The 17,179-nt window shown below is 66.0% G+C and overlaps 7 protein-coding genes and 2 non-coding genes across 9 annotated transcripts; 6 read left to right on the top strand and 3 right to left on the bottom strand.

The window, feature by feature from the left end:
• Positions 1-235: 235 nt before the first annotated feature.
• V1510DRAFT_404445 (mitochondrial 54S ribosomal protein mL54) lies at positions 236-600 on the top strand (the record flags this gene model as incomplete). The annotated part of the gene is made up of 2 exons (XM_066932243.1): positions 236-296; positions 329-600. The coding sequence occupies 2 exons, from the start codon at positions 236-238 to the stop codon at positions 598-600; spliced, it is 333 nt and encodes a 110-aa protein (XP_066787522.1).
• A 71-nt stretch (positions 601-671) lies between these two features.
• Positions 672-3,014, bottom strand: V1510DRAFT_397819 (uncharacterized protein). The gene is made up of 3 exons (XM_066931914.1): positions 1,490-3,014; positions 1,126-1,458; positions 672-1,092 (listed from the first exon to the last, which is right to left on the bottom strand). Exons 1-3 carry the CDS (start codon positions 2,925-2,927, stop codon positions 752-754), a joined length of 2,112 nt encoding a protein of 703 aa, XP_066787521.1. The 5' UTR covers positions 2,928-3,014; the 3' UTR covers positions 672-751.
• Positions 3,015-3,705: 691 nt separating this feature from the next.
• Positions 3,706-3,800, top strand: V1510DRAFT_t209. The gene has a single exon. It is a non-coding gene; the product is annotated as a tRNA-Leu (tRNA).
• A 1,212-nt stretch (positions 3,801-5,012) lies between these two features.
• On the top strand, positions 5,013-5,931 carry V1510DRAFT_421071 (Ribulose-phosphate 3-epimerase-like protein). Its single transcript, XM_066934557.1, has 4 exons — positions 5,013-5,085; positions 5,193-5,380; positions 5,412-5,608; positions 5,640-5,931. Exons 1-4 carry the CDS (start codon positions 5,049-5,051, stop codon positions 5,893-5,895), a joined length of 678 nt encoding a protein of 225 aa, XP_066787520.1. The 5' UTR covers positions 5,013-5,048; the 3' UTR covers positions 5,896-5,931.
• Positions 5,932-5,958: 27 nt separating this feature from the next.
• On the bottom strand, positions 5,959-7,420 carry V1510DRAFT_421067 (uncharacterized protein). The gene is made up of 2 exons (XM_066934556.1): positions 7,114-7,420; positions 5,959-7,080 (listed from the first exon to the last, which is right to left on the bottom strand). The coding sequence occupies exons 1-2, from the start codon at positions 7,118-7,120 to the stop codon at positions 6,140-6,142; spliced, it is 948 nt and encodes a 315-aa protein (XP_066787519.1). The 5' UTR covers positions 7,121-7,420; the 3' UTR covers positions 5,959-6,139.
• A 902-nt stretch (positions 7,421-8,322) lies between these two features.
• V1510DRAFT_421065 (HotDog domain-containing protein) lies at positions 8,323-9,064 on the top strand. The gene is made up of 4 exons (XM_066934555.1): positions 8,323-8,529; positions 8,568-8,782; positions 8,814-8,863; positions 8,895-9,064. The coding sequence occupies exons 1-4, from the start codon at positions 8,470-8,472 to the stop codon at positions 9,035-9,037; spliced, it is 468 nt and encodes a 155-aa protein (XP_066787518.1). The 5' UTR covers positions 8,323-8,469; the 3' UTR covers positions 9,038-9,064.
• Positions 9,065-9,476: 412 nt separating this feature from the next.
• Positions 9,477-11,281, top strand: V1510DRAFT_218780 (Ddi1p). The gene is made up of 6 exons (XM_066930492.1): positions 9,477-9,501; positions 9,582-10,063; positions 10,095-10,529; positions 10,565-10,588; positions 10,621-10,790; positions 10,822-11,281. The coding sequence occupies exons 2-6, from the start codon at positions 9,735-9,737 to the stop codon at positions 11,172-11,174; spliced, it is 1,311 nt and encodes a 436-aa protein (XP_066787517.1). The 5' UTR covers positions 9,477-9,501; positions 9,582-9,734; the 3' UTR covers positions 11,175-11,281.
• Positions 11,204-12,654, bottom strand: V1510DRAFT_421055 (chromatin remodelling complex Rsc7/Swp82 subunit-domain-containing protein). The gene has a single exon (XM_066934554.1). It carries the CDS (start codon positions 12,286-12,288, stop codon positions 11,389-11,391), a length of 900 nt encoding a protein of 299 aa, XP_066787516.1. The 5' UTR covers positions 12,289-12,654; the 3' UTR covers positions 11,204-11,388.
• A 1,204-nt stretch (positions 12,655-13,858) lies between these two features.
• On the top strand, positions 13,859-13,970 carry V1510DRAFT_t210. The gene has a single exon. It is a non-coding gene; the product is annotated as a tRNA-Leu (tRNA).
• Positions 13,971-17,179: the final 3,209 nt, after the last annotated feature.

Here is a 17,179-nt window from a genome sequence, read left to right as displayed (position 1 = left end):
GGCGCGCATAAGTGTCGCGCGGCGGGCCGCGGCCGGCGCGCATATCCGGCACGCTGCGGGCACCGGGCGGCATATCTGGCGCGGCGCGCGGCGGCGTAAGTGTGCAGCCGCGCGCGCATCGCACGTGACCGAACAACGGACCTGAAAAAAAATTGGCACGGCCGACTCACCCGCACTCTTCAACATGCTGAGATTGGTCGCCCGCAGTGCCGTCCGGCGCGCTGCCGCCGGCGCCATGCCGAACGTCCGGATCGTCCCCGCGGCGTCGCTCTCGACGTCGGCCGCCGTCCGCAGCCGTAAGTCTCCCCCGCCACGCCGCTGACCGCAGAAGCCAGCGCCGCCAAGGAGGTCAAGCGCGAGATCCAGACGATCGCGCCCGAAGGCACCGTCCTCAAGGGCATCAACATCCTCAAGAGCGGCCAGGACCCCGTCGCGCTCGCCGACAGCGAGTACCCCGACTGGCTGTGGGAGGTCCTCGACCCCGCCGCACAGGCCCGCAAGCTGGACGCCGACCCCGAGCTCAAGGCGCGCAAGGAGTGGCGCAAGAAGAACCGGGCGTCGATCAAGACGGCGAACTTCCTCAAGAGCGTGATGCGCTAGCGTCCGGGCTCCCCTGTACATATTCCGGCGACGCAACGGCGACGCAGACGCTTGTATTTTTACGCGATTAATGGGAAGGCTGCGTTTACTGAGCGAACTAAAGTACATTTTATGGTCCAAAATACTCCGTGTATCGTAGAGAGTGTCCAATTCAGTCCTGGGTGGCCGAGAGCGGCTTGCGCCCGTAGCAGATGATCATGCTGTTGGCGCCGTTCACGCCCTTGGGGCTGGGCTTGTTGTTCTCGAGCTGGGCCACCCGCGTTTCCTCGGGCGTCCAGTTGCCGAACCGGTCGAAGATGTGCGTGATCATGTACGCGCCGAGGAAGTCGAACAGATGGCCGATCTGGCCGCCCCAGCCGCGGGGCAGCGCGATCCACGCGCGCCGGATCGACTCGAACCCGAGCGAGTTCATCCGCTGGATCAGGTACTTGCTGGGCTCGACCTCGTACCCGGACGAGGCGACGCTCTGCGCGAGCCGCTGCCACCAGAACGCTGCTGTTAGTGCACGGACGCGCAAGGACTTACACATCACCGGCGACAGGTTGAGCTGCTTGAAGTCCGTCACGGTCACCTCGAGGTAGCCGCCGGGCTTGAGCACCCGCCGCAGCTCTGCGAGCGTGATTATCCACTCCTCCGACTTGATCAGCTGCCAGAGGTTGCGGGCGGATATGATGTCGAATGTGTTGTCCTCGAACGGCATCTGCCACAGGTTCTCGCCCTCCACGGGCGTGTAGTTGGCCGGTCCGGTAGGCTCGCCGGCCGGCGTAGCCACCGCCGTCAGCGGGTCGTGTGCCCGCAGCCGGTAGCCGTACACCTCGGCGTTGGGGAAGTCCAGGGCGAGTTGCCATGACCATTGTGCTGCCGTCAGCGTGGCCGTGCGCGCACTTACGTTTGGAGTAGCCCTGGATGTCCAGCACCTGTGGCTTTAGAGAGGTGTCCTTCATGAGCTCTTTGCCCGGCGAAAACAGGAGCGAGCCGTGGAGGACGTATTTGACGCTGTTGACGGCCCAGACCTCCAACAGCTCGTTCGCAAACCGGGCGTCCTCGCTGGTCGAGTACTGGATCCAGGCCTCCTTACGGGGAAGCGCGTAGATCAGCGCGTCAACCGGCCGCGCCTTGAGCGCCAGCTGCTCGAAGTACTTGTAATTGAGCACCCGACGGCTGGCTGTGCTGCTCTTGCGCAACCGGTGGCCAAACACCTGCTTCTGCGTGGACTGCGAGAGCACTGTCCGGGAGTCGTCCTCGAGGGCTGTGAGGTGCGCGCCCTCTGTGCGCCGGCGATGGCGGTCCGACGACGCCGGACCATGGGCCTTGCTCGACTCCGAGGCCGCGCTTTCTGAGGATGCCTTGGCCTTCGCCTGTTGGGCAGCGCGCTGTGCGGCAGCCGAGCCGTCGAGGTTGTCGAGGATGTTGTTGCTGTCTCCGGGCGCCAAGAAGGTTTCCATATCCGAGAGGTCCCTGACAAGGTGAGTGTCCATTGTGAGTAGCGAGCCGGGCGGGGCCGGCTCGGGAGTGACGTCGCTGGCCGGGATGACGGTCTGCGGCGAGATGGGGGTGGATGCTGTAACCGCGGGCTTTGGGGGGGCGTCCGCGTATTGTGCAGTGACGGCGCCTGTGGTCGACGCGCGGCGGCCGGACGACGACGACGACGACGTGTCCGAGGGCGTGCTCGGCGTGCCGCTTCCGGGACTGAAGAGCGTGACTACCGAGCGCGCGGCGGTCGGCGTCAGCCTCGACGACGTCGACGTGGCCACCGAGGCAGCCGACACGGACTTCATCGACGCTGACCGGCCGAGGCCGGCAGACTCCCTGGCGGCAGCGTACCGCTGGGCGACCAGGTTGGCTGCGGACCCCAGCCGCGACTCCTTCGTCTTTGGCGGCTTGTTCTTGGATTTGCCCGAGCGCGAGAGCAGCTTGGAGATGGCCTGCCGGTTCTGTGCGATCCGGTACGCCGTGCGATCGATCAAATGCTCTGGCCGGTGCGAATGCCGGTCGGACGACTGACAGGTAGCCACGTTGGACGCCTGCGAGTACGACGAGCGCATGGTAGACACCGACGTCGGCCGGGTGTTGCTCGTTGTCGACGACGCCGACCGCGGAATGCTGTCGTTTGTACCTGTGGTCGAGGCGGTCGCCGTCCGGGTCACGGTGCTCGGGGCGTTCGAAAACACCGAGTCCGTCGGCGAGAGCTGGCTGGCGGGGTCGGCTTCGCGCGAGCGCACGCTGTCGGACGAGTAGAGCTGGTACGTCGAGTCCAGCTCGCGGGCGGCAGGCGTCCCCGGTGTGGTCGCCGACGACGACGATCGCTTCTTGGGCGCTCCGAACATCTCGCCCGGGTCAAAGCCATAGAACGACGCCGACTGGCGGTTGAAGGCCAGCGTCGGGGGCGGCGCCGCGCGGCGGCGGCCCGGCGACTGGCTGGCCGGGGCCGACGGCGACGACGACACGGACGCTGTCGAGCTCGACATGTCTGTGGATCGTGACGAGAGCGGGGTTTGCAGTGGCGTTTCGTACGGCGTCTCCGGGCGCGGCGGAGTACTCGGGGCCGGACTGGCTCTGGCCTCTGGAGACGTAGAGGGCGAGGAACGCGGCGTAGCGCGGAGGCCGAACCAATTGGAGGTGGCTCGGTCCTTGTCTCTGCGGATGGATCCGGCCATCGACGATAGCCAGACGGCGGCGGCCGCAGAGGGGCGGCCGCAGGCAGCCGTGGCAGACGCTGCCAGACGTCTGCGCTCGCGACGGCGGCCCGGCGAAGGTCAGGCCGCGGTGCGGTCGATTCTGGCGCGACGGCGGCAGTCAGCGACGGCGGCGGATGAGCGCTGTCGGAGACGTGCGGCGGGGTCGGTAGACGGACAGAACGCCAGACACACGCTAGGCTCGGTAGCCACGACGAGCTGCTTGGACGTTCGGTCGGCCTGAAATCCGTGAACTGGATGGACAGGAGTGAGGTCGGTGCGAATGCGAGACGCCCTGCTTAATTAGTGTCTAGGATAAATGGGGATAGTGCGGCGCGGCTGCGCGCCGCAGAGGGCAGCACCCAGCGATCATCACGTGACCAGACGTGGGAGCAGCACTATACGGCGTATCTGACTTTTTCTGTCAGATGGGAGTTTGGCCGAGTGGTCTAAGGCGCCCGCTTCAGGTTTACGCTTGAATTGCTGGTCTCGCAAGAGGCGTGAGTTCGAACCTCACAGCTCTCATTTTTTTTCCCAGTAGCGCCACCGCAGGGATGCTGCTACCAGTAGCGCGCACGCCGTTTTACGGTCGCAGTAGCGACCCCTTGCCGTGGTCTGGAAGGAAAGAATGTCGTCCGGCCACGTCGGCGGGCCGTCCGCTTCCTCGTCTCGTTGTCGGGGCGCTATTCGCATGATTCTATGCGGTCGCCTGCGTTAGGCAGACGTAGCGTGTTCACGCGTGCCGCACTATCCCTAGTCTGCGGGTGGTCCTGGTAATTCCAGCGCACATGGCAAATAGCTCCGGTCGGCGTCGTGCGGGCGGGCGGGGCTACGGCTGCAGAGAGCGGGACGCGGTTGCACCAGGGCCGGCGGGCGAGCGGTCGAACCGCGGCTAGACGCAGTTTATTGGCCATGTTCCGGGCGCCGACGGTCGAGACTCGCAGGGCTGGCCGACCCTTGTTTCGGGTGCGGGCCGGGCCGGAGCCAGACTCGCGGCCGGAGCCGTGGCCGGCGGACAAGCGACGCGCTGCGGACGACGGGAGATGCACAATGCCGTAGTGCGCGTGCTGAGTGCATAAGCCAGGGCGGCGCACATTCAGCCGTAGCTACGAAACAAGCAATCCGGGTAGACTTGACAAACGCGATGTGGACCACAGCTCCACCGTCAGCTGCGGCTGCTGACTGGGACGTGACAGCGCGATCGTGGGCGCGCGAATTACCGGATTCGGACTCCGGTTGCAGACGCAGCGCCGCCGCGGTCACATGAGCGCGATCGCCGCCGGCCCGGCGGCGATGGCGCGGCGTGTGGCGCCGGGCTGGGTGAGCCGCACATCGTGCGGCTTCGGGGGGGTCGGGTGCAGGCTTCCGAGTCACAAGGCGATGCCTCGCGGCGTGCGGCTGACTATGGGGGTCATCCGCCCCCCACCATCCGGGCGCGCGCTCCGGTGCACCGCGCCGGTAGCAGCAGCTCCGGCCCGCCGTTCCACCAGCAGCAGCGCCGGCAGTAGAGCGCCGATCGCAGCCGTCGGCGCAAGGCGCCAGCCAGTGCCGGCGCAAGGCCAGAAGCGCCGAGCCGAAGACGCGCCGCGCTCGGCTGTGCGCCGTCGGCAATGCGACGGCATCACTGTAATGAGCCGCACCGGCGGACGGCGGCCCGACGCCTGTCAGCGTGGCCGGCCGTGGCGGCACCCGTGGCGGAGCGTGGGTGGGCCTCTTACATAAGCAGTCAAGTAGCATAATTGTTCCGGCGAACACACTCCGACACCAGACACCATGCCGGAAGCCAAGATTGCCCCCTCCATCCTCGCCAGTAAGTCTCCGGTGGCCGACGAGACCGTCGGCGGTCGCAGCCGCGTCGGCCGGGCCATTGGCTCGGCCAATTGGCGCCAGCATCAACCCGGCAGCGCTGACAAACAGGCGACTTTGCCAACCTCGCCCACGAGTGCAAGCGCGTGATCAAGTGCGGCGCCGACTGGCTCCATGTGGACATCATGGACGGGCACTTTGTGCCGAACCTGACGATCGGTGCGCCGGTGGTGACGTGTCTGCGCGGCGCGATCCCCCAGGGCGAGTCGTTCTTCGACTGCCATATGATGGTCGCAGAGGTAGGTGCACGCCTGCGCGCGCTGACAGCAGCCCGAGCGGTGGGTCGAGGACTTTGCCAAGGCCGGCGGCAACCTGTACTGCTTCCACTACGAGGCCACCAAGGACCCTGTGGCGCTGATCAAGCAGATCAAGGCCGCCGGCATGAAGGCCGGCTGTGCGATCAAGCCGGCGACGCCGGCGGACGTTGTGTACCCGTTTGTCGACCAGCTCGACATGGTGCTGGTGATGTAGGTCTCTCTGTGGGCGCGCTGACAGCAGGACGGTCGAGCCCGGCTTTGGCGGCCAGAAGTTCATGCACGAGTGCATGCCCAAGGTCCAGCAGCTGCGGTCGCGGTATCCCGACCTGGACATCGAGGTCGACGGCGGGCTGGGCCCGGCGACGATTGGCGCGGCCGCGGACGCCGGCGCGAACGTGATCGTGGCCGGCACGGGCGTGTTCCTGGCCAAGGACCCCGCGGAGGTGATTGCGCTGCTGCGGCAGACCGTGAACGCCAAGCAGCTGCCGGCGGCGTAGGGTGGCGGAGATCAATAAATTATATAACATACATGAGCGGCGCAGGGCCCGTGTTCTAAAAGGCAACAGATCAAGGGCACAAAATCGCGCGGGCCGGCCGGCGGCCGGCCGCGACGCGGCCGGCGGGCCGCGGCGCCGTACGAACAAAGCAAGGCCGCGGGCGGCGACAGAACCGCTCTCGCAGAGAGCGGGCGCGCGTGGCGGCGGGCGCCCGGGCGGACGCAGCAAAACAAAACAGGAACGGCTAGGTGCGTGCGGCGTAGGGCGTGTAGGCCGAGTTGGACAGTCCGAGCAGGGACGACAGCCCGGACGACTTGGTCTGGTGGCTGAACGTCTTGCCGAGCGCGAACCCGGCCGTGAACGAGAGCGAGGCCAGGAAGAGCACGCCGGCGGCCCAGGAGACGACTGAGAGCGGCGACGACGGCGCAAAGGGGTCGTCGCTGCCGGCGGACGAGACCGAGACGAGCGAGGCCGTGGACGAGGCGAGCGACGAGCAGCCGGTCGCGGCCGCGGCCGCGGCGAGGCGCGCGCGCTTGCTGTGGCGCGGCCTGCTGGCTGGCGAGAGCGTGCGCGGGACGGGCGCGTGCGAGCGGCCGCGGGCGCCCTTGGTCTTGGGCGACGCCAGCGCGCGCGGGCGTCCACGGGCCGGCGACGCGGCCGGCGCGGCCGCCGGCGGCTCTGCGCGCAGCTGCGACTCGGACACGAGGCAGAGGGTGTCGCCTGCGTCGCGGTCGACGTCGGCAAAGTACGCGTACGGCACGTCTGCGGGCGAGAACGGCGACGGCGGTGTGCGGACTGCGCGGTGGACGCCGGCGGACGCGTCGTCACCGGAGTCGTCCGAGTCCGAGTCGTCGTCGAGCACGCTGGCGGGCAGCTCGGCGGAGGCGAACGTGGCCGCGAGATCGGCCGCCGCAGCAAACGGCGGCCGCGCGCCGAGCGGCGGGAACAGCGTCGACGGCTCGAGCAGAGGGAGGTCTGCGGCGGGCGTCTCGACGAGGTAGCTGGCGGACGGGCTGGCGTAGCCGCTGGCGACGCCGCTGGAGACGCTGGCTACGCCGCTGGCGGCCGCGCTGGCGGACACGCTGGCGGACACGCTGGCGGACACGCTGGCGGACACACTGGCGGACACGCTCGGCGCCGCGCGCGGCCGGCCGGCGGCCGCAGGGTGGACCTGGATCCACGAGTCTGGCGTCAGAGCGTGCACGCGTGCTGACTCACCGTCCATGGGCGCGTGGTAGAGCGGGCTAAACGCCGCAGAGAGGGGAGCTGACGAGTCGGCCGTTGGACCCTGGGCCTGGCACAGACGGCCGGGCGGGTGCGGACGGGCTGACGGGCGCGCGAGTGCGTGCGCTTGCTGCCTGCGCGACCGGGCACGGCCAGAGTAAGAGATACGGGATCGGCTGGCCGCGAGAAGGTGCGGAGCGGGTGCGATATGGCGAGGGGTGAAGTAGCACGACCGCCGCCGCGGGTGGGACAATAATCCAGATTGCTCCCAGCGAGGCTGTGGTGGCGGTCTGCGCCGCACGGGTGCCGGGGTCCGTGTAAGTCCGCTCCTCCGGACTCGGTCCGGACACCAGCCACTGTCCTCTGCGCACGGCCGCGACGTCCGTTTCAGGCCCCGCACTCTGTTGGGACATGCGTTGGGACTTGTAGCGGACTAGTCCCCTGGGATATCCCCAGCAGTCAGGCTGCAACGTGGCGCGGCCCTGCGTCCGCCACACGCGCTGCAGCCGGTGATAGAGGTCGCGGAGTCGCGCGCCACAGTCTGCCGATAGCCTGCACCGCCACTGTGACTCTTCTGGCCGCTTATCTAACGGCGCGCGGGTCGCGGCGGCCGGCGGCTGGGGATCGCGCTTGTGGCGGTGCGGGCGCGCGACCGCGGGCCGCGCCGGGTCTTGTCGGACCAGCCGCTCCGGCCGTCCGTACGCGGCCGGCCGGGCTCCGTGGCCCGTGGCGCGCCCGTCGATCGCCGCGGGCGCCGGGCTGCGTCAGCAACCGCCGGCCGCGGCCGCATTTGGCCGCGGTCCGCGGTCCCTGGACCGGGTCCGCGGGGTCAGATCGGGCGTCATCTGGACTACGTGGCCAGGTCCAGACTGGTCTTGGTAGGCCGTGCAGTTGTGATCTGGGCTGTCGGACCACTGTGGCTTTGCTGGCCAGCGTTCAGGCCGCAGCTGGCTGCGTCTGCACGCGCAGCCGGCCGCGGCGGCTGCAGATGTGACTGCCGAGCTGATAGGCGAGCCGGCGCAGCGAGCTGGCACGAAGCCGCAGGCGGACAGCAAAGCCGAGCGCGGACGCGGTGCCAGCAAAGCCGCGGCGAGCCGCGGCGCGGGCCGCGGCGCAGGCTGTGGCGCAGGCTGTGGCTCCGGCCGCGGCACGCCAGCCGTCCGGCGCTCTCTGCGCGGCTGCGCGCCCCTGCCTGGCTCCGACACGCGGGCGCGCCGTCCAGGCGATCCGGCCACGCGATCGGCGCCATCCACGTAGAGCACGAGCACGAGCACGAACACTCGTTGTTCGCCGAGGTTGGGACTTAATTACAGTATTTGGCCTCGCCGGCAACCGCTATTCCGCAGCAAAATGACACCCAAGGAGCAGGCCACGCAGCTGCTGCGGCTGCTCGCCGACAACACGGACAAGGTGCGGAGCACGGCAATGGGTGGCTGGGCTGACGACAGGGCGCGTGGGACGCGATGCTGCTGGATCGGCTCGATCTGATCGACGTGTCCGCGGACGGCTGGGTCGACTTCGAGCTGACGGTCACGACGGAAATGTGCAACCCAAGCGGCATGATGCACGGCGGGTGCATCGCGACCGTGTTTGACTTGTGCTCGTCGGTGGCGATTGCGGCGACGTCGCCATCGCACGACTACATGGACATTGTGATGTGGGCGTAAGTGGGCGCAGGAGCCAGCTGACGCAAGCGGCGTGAGCCGGGCACTCAACGTGATGTTTTTGCGGCCGGTGCCGAGCGGTACGTGGGGGCCGGATCAGGCTGACGTCAGGCGAGACCGTGCAGGTGCGGTGCGACACAGTGTCGGGGAGCAAGACCATGGCGCTGTCGACGGCGCGTCTGCTGTCCAAGGCCAGCGGCAAGCTGCTGGCGACGGCAACCCACGACAAGGTGCGTCTGAAGGCGCTGCTTTAGATAGCCAAATGACTTGTTGGGCGTGGACCCGGATCGAGCGGGGTCACCGGTCCGCGCGGGGCGCGTACCGGTACGGACGCCAGGGGCGCTGCGCCACGCGCGCCCCGGGACCGCGGGTGCCACCGGGCGCAGGTGCGCCGGCGCGCGGGTGCCACCGGCTCCCGGGTACCACCGCGCCGCGATACCACCCGGCGCTGCCGGCACCCGTTGCCCTGTACTGTACTGCCGTGGCCGCCCGGCGGCCAGCGGCGCCGCCGTAGAGCCCAGCGCCGTAGGCCTCCCACCTGCCATCGGCCGCCGCGACCGCCCCAGCCTCCGGCCGCGTCGCCGCCCGCCGCCCCAAGCACGCCATCGGCAGTCCTTGTCGCCGGACCAACTGCGGCCCGCGCTTTCCACGCGTCGCCGGACCAGCCCGCCTTGGGCTACCGGCCCTCTCGCCCTCTCCTGCCTTTCCGGCCGCAGCGGTACGCCACCTGCCGCAGCGTAGCAGCGGCCGTGCCCTGCTCGGGCACGGCCTCGCAATGACGCGTCGCTAATTTGACAGGTTCTATTTTTGTAGCGTGGCCTAACCGCCGACATCACCTCGTTGATGATGATATCGTGATGTCCACGGCCTGACAACCCCCACACGCTCATCCACGTCGACGATTTCCGAACACGAACTCCGCATTCCTGGTCCAGCGGTCCGGTGAGTAGGATGGTCGCCAGCGGGGCCTCCCTCCGTCTCCACAGCGCTGACGGCCAGCGCACTATGCATCTCATCGTGACGTCCGAAGCGTCCGAAGACATCTACACGCTCGAGGTGTCGTCGGACATGTCGCTGTCAGACCTCAAGGCGTTCATCGAGGCCGAGACCGGGGTGGTGCCGACAGCGCAGGTGCTGTTCCATAAGGCCACGATGCTCACGGACGACGACAAGAAGCTGTCGGACTTTGGCATGGACGACTACGACATGATCATGCTGCGCGCGGTGCCGCCGCCGTCGCAGGGCGCCGCGCTCATCCAGCAGGAGGAGAACGCGCAGAGGTAGGCGTGGGCGTGGGCGCGCTGACGGCAGCACGGACCAGGCGATGATGAACGACGTCGAGAAGGTTCGGCTGCAGATGCTCGGCGACCAGAACCTGTGCGATCTCGTCCGGCAGACGTACCCCGAGCTGGCCGACTCGATCAACGACGCGCCGCGGTTCCGCGAGCTGCTGATGCGCATCGAGGAGGGCCGGCTCGAGCAGGAGGAGCAGAAGCGCCAGGAGCTCAAGCGGCTCAACGACGACCCGTACAACGAGGAGAGCCAGCGCAAGATCCTGGAGATCATCCAGCAGGAGGGTACGTGGGGCGCGGGCGCGGCTGACGCCAGCCATCATGGAGAACCTGAACTCGGCGCTCGAGCACAACCCCGAGGCGTTCGGCCGCGTGGTCATGCTGTACGTGCCGGTCGAGGTCAACGGCCACAAGATCAAGGCCTTTGTGGACTCGGGCGCGCAGGCGACGATCAGTAAGTGGGCGCACGGCCGCGCTGACCGCAGTGAGCCCCTCGTGCGCCGAGACATGCAAGTAAGTCCGTGCGCGGCCGTGGCTGACCGCAGCGTCATGTTTCTGCTTGACCGCAACTTCCGCGGCGTCGCCCGCGGCGTGGGCACCGCCGAGATCCTGGGCCGCATCCACAGCGCGCCGCTCAAGATCGGCAGCACGTTCCTGCCGTGCAGCTTCACGGTGATGGAGGGCAAGGACGTGGACCTGCTGCTCGGCCTGGACAGTAAGTAGGGCGCCGGACGCGCTGACCGCAGTGCTCAAGCGGCACCAGGCCACAATCGATCTCAAGCGCAACGTGCTCGTCATGGGGCAGGAGGAGGTCCCGTTCCTGGGCGAGGCCGATCTGCCGCCGCAGGCGCGGCAGCAGCCGGCGCCGGAGCCGGCCGAGGCCGCACCGGCCGTGGCGCCGGCAGCGCCGCCCGCGACCGCTCCGGCGGCCGCCCCTGCATCCGTCGCGGCGGCCGCGCCCACGGCGGCCGCGCGCACGTTCCCCGAGGCCGACATCGCCCAGCTCGAGAGCCTGGGCGTGCAGCGGGCCGAGGCGGTCGACGCGCTGACCAAGGCCAACGGCAACGTCGAGATCGCAGCGAGCCTGCTGTTCATGTAACCCTGCATCCAGTCACGTTCTCCCCGCATGCACAATAGAGCGTCGCTACAGACCGCGACGGCGCGCTGGGTCTGCGCCGGCGCTGCGCAGCTAGTATATCGAAAGCCATCTATTGTACATTTTAAGAATAAAAACGGAGAACCTAGTGTACGATACGATACTACAATTCTTACAACTATAAGAATACAAAGCGCGGCGGCTGATGCTGTGGGGGTCACATGGCGTTGACCTTGAGGACGGCGCGCTGGCCCTGCTCGATCTCGCCGCCGGCCCAGTGCGCGTCGTAGGCCTCCTCGAGCTTCTTCTGGTGCTCGATGGCGGCGAGGACCTGGTGGCGGACCTCGTCGGACTCGTACTCGGCGGTCTTGTAGACGGCCTCGTCGATGTCGCGCAGGCCGGAGCGCTCGACGGCGGGCACGGTCATGACGGCCTGGACAAAGGCGCGCTTGTTGAGCTTGAGCAGGTCGTCCGGCGTGAGCCGCTCCTGGGTCTCGGCGACGGCAGGGATCTCCCAGCGCGCGAGCGACGGCTGCAGGGCGCGGGGGACCATGGTGACGCCGGTGTGGGGCTCGTAGACACCTTTCTCGTAGGCGATCTTGCGGCGCTGCTGCGAGAGCAGCGTGTTGAACTGCGACGTGGCGCGCGCGTGCTCAAACATCCAGTTCTCGTCCGTGACGATGACGCGCTTTTTCCGCATGTGCTCGCGGTACACGGTCGTCGGCTGGACCGCGGGCGTCGTGTGGTAGACCGCGCTGGCGCCGTGCCACGCGACGTACTGGTTGCGGTTGTACTCGACGCCGGGCGGCGGCAGCCGGTCGTCGGGGTCGGCCAGCTCGCCCTCGACGGCGCCGTCGAGCCGGGCCTGCTCCTCGTAGTAGTCGTCGATCACGCGGCGGCCGCCGACGATGATGCGCGAGCCGAACTCCTTGAACACGGACCGTGCGGTCACGACGCCGATCGCGCGGCCCTTGTACGAGTGCGGGATCAGGTTGCGCTTGATCAGGTCGAACTTCTGCTCGTCATCGACGATGATCTTGAGCAGCCGCCGGTGGCGGTGGAAGAACAGATACGAGTCGCGGAAGCCCGTGCAGCGCGCCGGCTCGGTCGACAGCATGAACAGCCGCTCGCCCTTGCCGAGGATCGTGAATGTGCGGCACCGGTACTGCCGGCCGTTGCTCAGGTGGCCGTTCGAGTCGACCTTTGTCTCGCCGGCCGGGTCGACCGCGACCACGATCTCGTCGTCGGCGACCTCCTGCGGCTGGCCCTCGTCGTCCAGGGGCACCGATGTGATGTGCGACGGGCCGCCCTTGGGCTTGGACGCGCCCCGCTGGTGGCTGCGGCCCGACCGGTTCCGCCGCGCGGGCGTCTGCCGGTTCTCGTCGTCAAAGTCGTCCGCCTCGAGCTCGCCCTCGAGCTCGGCCTCGTCGTCGTAGTACACCAGCTCAACCTCCTCCTCGTCCTCGGGCCCACGCGACCGCCGCGAGCCGCGCCGCGCCTGCGGCGCGTCCTCGTCCGAGCCCGCCGAGTCGTCTAGCCCATCAGCGTTCGCAGACGCGCTGCGCAGCGACCGTGGCGTGCGTGACGACGACTTGCGGCTCGGTGGCCGGCCACGCGGCCGGCCTCTGGGGCGTGGTGTCATCATCTTGTCTTTGGAGTCTGCCGCGGATCGGGTCGGCTAGGTCGTGTGAATGAAAGTCAGGCCTGGTTCGCACGCCGCCAGGGCGATGGCCGGTCCAGTGCTTCGCGGGCGCAACCGCCGATTCCGGGCCCGCTGGTGATATAAGCCCTCTGTCGGCGAGCACCTGACCCTCTGCAGACTGTGGATGCCTGTCGGGGGTGGTTTGCCGTCGTGCTGACGGACGCGCTCAGGGTGTAGCTGAGCGAAAAAACCTTAAGGCAGCACCGTCGCTGTCAAATTTCGCGGAAATCCACCAATTCTGGTCAACAATCAATGCGATGGAAGGCACGCGCCACGAGGAAACCAGATGCCACCACCGAGAGCCTGGGAAGACGAAATCTGGAAGGAAACAGCAAAGAACTAGAATCTGTGAAGAAAGCGGTGAATCCCTAGAGATGGCTGCCATTTGCACCGCCACATGCGCGTAGCAGGACAGATGTGGCACAGCACCGACTGTGGCGTTGTAACAAACAAAGCGCAGCTCCCAGCCGGGACTCTTCGCCGCTTCCCACCGCACGGATGGCGCAGCATCGCGCGGGCCGGCCGGGCCGTCTGGCGATCAGCGTGGCGGTCTATGCAGTCAGACGGCATAAGGCAGGACGGATGCGCCGGCTGGCCACCAGTGACGTGTGGTCACGGATCGGCACAGAATTTTCCAGCGCCGCGCTCCCGCCGTCTAGAGGCTCTACAGGTGTGTACGCAACGGCGAATGATGAGGCAGTTGGGGCCATATGATGGCCGGCAGGCACGCCTGCTGGCCGTCTGATGAAACCAAACAGCTGCGAAGAGAATGTATCGTGCCTGACGCCATACGCTGCACACGTTCAGTTCTGACAAAAGGGATTGTAGACCCGGCAACACAGTCCGCTGGCTAGTGGCTGTGCGGCCGATGATATCTGGCCAAGCCGCCAGCGGCAGCGGCGGCGACGAGGGTCGTGGCGGCGGCTGCAGGCCTGCGGCACGAGCATCGTCATATAGTACCAGAGGAGGCTTTTTTCTAATTAGTGACAATTTGGCCGAGTTGGTCCAAGGCGTTCGACTCAAGAGTGTATCTCTTCTGCGTAGTGATGCGGTTTCGAATCTCGAAAGAGGCGTGGGTTCGAATCCCACAGTTGTCAATTTTTTTGTCTGCTTTTGGACACTTGGCGTTCGTCAGGCAGGGCTGATTCTAAGCGCCAGCAAAGTTTTGGCTACGTAATGTTCATAGCCAGAGAGAATGTTTAGGCGAGGGGCTAGTGAACGGCGGTGATCCCTAAATCCTAATAACGACTGTTTTGCGTATAACAGTTCCATATGCGAGTGCCGCGAGCCCAGAAAATTTTTTCTCTCTGGGCCGGCGCAACCAAACCTCCCAGACATCCCATGCGCTATCTAGCCTAAAGTCTAACGCGTCCAAGTTCTCGTCCTTCGGCAGGTTATCCGGACAAGCCGGCAGGTGACCGAATGTAACTCGGTACGAGCAGGATGAAGCTGGCAGACATGCGATCGATCGGTGGCCGCGGCGATCGCCGCCGCCAGCAGTCCCCAGAAACGCCGGTGGCGTGCACTAAATTCTCTTGTCGAGCGTTTTGAACCGTTTGGCATGGACGCGAAGTCTGGGCTGGCGGCAACGGCATTTGACCCAGTGACGGCCGGCCGCCCCTAGTGTATCCCCTACGTAGCCAGGTCGTGCGGCCGGCGTCCGAACGGCCCAGATCGCTTACTGGCGGGCCGCGACCAGGGGCGGTCGCGATCATCTGCAGCCGTTTCTGGTATCAGTATGGTCGCGGCCAGCACGGATGCGGGAGTAACAGCCATCTGTGGGGAGCTGCGATGTTCTGCCACGCCGCAACCAGAATGTTCCACGGTCGGTGACGCAGGCGGCGGCAGCACAAGCTCAGCTGCGTCCGACCGCGCGCATCCCGGTCGCGAACTGGTCACAGATAGTGACGCCGTGATGCCGTGATAGGGCTGTTCACGGTCGACAAATAGGATTTGCGCGCGTCGTGTCCCCAACCGTTGCGAGTACCAGTAGGCCAGGAGGGTCAGGAGCGCGCAGGGGCCGTGCCAGGAGTGGACCTGCTGCACGGCCTCAGCCAGCTGGCACGCACGGCGTGCCGCGGCGGTGCGGCGTGGATGCTGCCACGATCATCAGACCGCGACAGTCGGCTGGACTGCCATCTCCGGCGTCGACATCCTTGCGTAGACGCCAGAGCAGGCCGCGTGTTTGCGCGTACGGGCGGCCGACGGCCGGCGGCGGTATAGCGGCGCGCATCGCAGCGCGCCGCAGCACTGCAGCGGCGGCCTATCGGCCCCGCTGTCTCGGCTGCTGTCTCGGGCGCGGTCGGGCGCGGTCCAGCATTGCCTGGCCCTGGCGCAGCAGGCGCAACAACGCCGCAGGCGCCCGCACCGCACCCGTTAGCCCGTTTATCAGCGCAACGGTCGCGATAGGTCGCCGGCCGCCAGCCGGACAGTAAGCTTGCTCATTCCGGTCTACAGGTTACACATCGAAGGCCGAATTTGGCTTGGCTGGACGCTGACGCAGGCACGCGCACGACCGAGCAGAGTGAGATTGTGACCCACCCATAGCTCGCGCCCCCAGACAGGTCCGGTAGACACACACAGACAGCAGCCGCCGGCGCCACTCATACGCGGCCGCTGACTGCGGTCGCGCAGCGGCCACCGTAGCGCTGCATGGCGCGTTCAGCTGTCGAGACGACAGCCCCAGACAAAGGTTTACTGTGGACGACAGCGATCATCAATCTATCCACCAGAAAACCTAGTTACCCTTGGCATTCATTACTCAGCCCGCGTAGCGACTGCGACCGGATGCACGCTGCAGAGACCGCGGTCCCGTGGCGTTGGCCAGACCGACATCCGGGCCAATTGTGCCGCGCCCGTGCTGCCGGAACCGCGTGCCCCGGACCGCACGTCCCGATCGCGCGGAGGCCGGCGCCCAGCCACCGCGACCACGGGACGCGGGCGCCTGCAGGGTGGCTGCGGGCGCTGTGGCGGGGCTCGGCTGCGACGTCTGAGTGTCGTTGCGCGTGGCACCCGTAACAACGGCACCACGCCGGCTCACGCCGACCCACGTTACCGGACCCGCGGCCACCGGCCGCGGCAAGCCGGCGTGCTGGTGAGTGCACTCGGTTCCGCGGGCCGCTCCGTTAGCCGGTGCCGCTTCGAGAGAGGGACTGGCGCTGCAAATTTTTGCTAGCACCGCCACCGCCTGCGCTAGTCGTGGCGCCGACCACTGCCATTTGTTGAGCAGCCGCCCGCAGGGAACCGTCATCCAGCCGTAATCGTGCACAAGGGTCAAACTATGGCCGTCACGAGTCACACCTTGCCGCTTCTTTCTTCTGCTTCCTTTAAAGTTCGTCCTACTTTGCCTCTCTAATTTTGTAGGTTACCCTTTTAATATCGTTCCCACTAAACTAGATGTCATGCCGGCTTCCTAAACGTACCGCAAGTGTGCCCACTCAGAGGCTTGCGAGGACCCTCATGAAATTGAGAGAAGCCTGGCGCGGATATACACTACTGCTTACGGCTCCTGTCTGACTCTAACAGCTGCTAGCTCGTAATAACCTTTGTAACCAGCTGTTTATTGTCTGTACGTATGACTTATAGTGGCTCGCGTTGGCTGCCGTGTGCTGCGATGGCTCGGACGGGCCTAGCGTGAATAGAATTACCCGGCTGCATATAGTGATCCTGTTTTGTCTTATTGCCCACAGTCCAACCAGATTTGATCAATTGTTTTTGTAAAAGTAAAATGCAGAAACCCAAAATGTGAAAATGCCTCCTCAGAAATTAGATTTTTCATTCTTTCTTTGGCGTACACTTTGGCCGCCTCTGTATACTTCGTGGTGAGCCGAGCCAGTACGCTTCGTGTACAAAGTTGCAGGTGGCACGTCGTACCATACTTCACCACCACGATATACTTCCTAATTCCGAAATTCTTTCCACGCATACAAACACCACTCACACCGCACAGTCGTTACTCGACTTTTCTTTCTTTTTTCATTTTTTTTTTTTTTTTGTTGTTCTTTGGCCATCTCATCTTGACTATATTTTCTATATACAAGACTCCAAAGGACCTCACGAGGCGGTTTCGTTTTCTAGTTCCTTTTGATTTCCGTGCTGCTGTCTGGTTGACTACTCGACTACTCGGACATCGACCGAGCAACGAACTAGGACACCGTTCGCCAGTAAGCATCTTTGCTCACCAGCACTTCGGCAAACCGCCAGCGGATTTCGAAAAGCACCAGCTTGTGCAGCCAGCGCGCTCACAGCATCAAAGAACGATCGGCGACCTTTTCATTAAGTAATCGTCATCGGAAACCGTCGGGAG

The sequence above is a fragment of the Dipodascopsis tothii genome, assembly GCF_038497935.1.
Source record: "Dipodascopsis tothii strain CBS 759.85 unplaced genomic scaffold V1510scaffold_28, whole genome shotgun sequence".
NCBI classification, from domain to species: Eukaryota; Fungi; Ascomycota; class Lipomycetes; order Lipomycetales; family Lipomycetaceae; genus Neoaidaea; species Neoaidaea tothii.
This window is presented reverse-complemented; position numbering and strand designations above follow the sequence as displayed.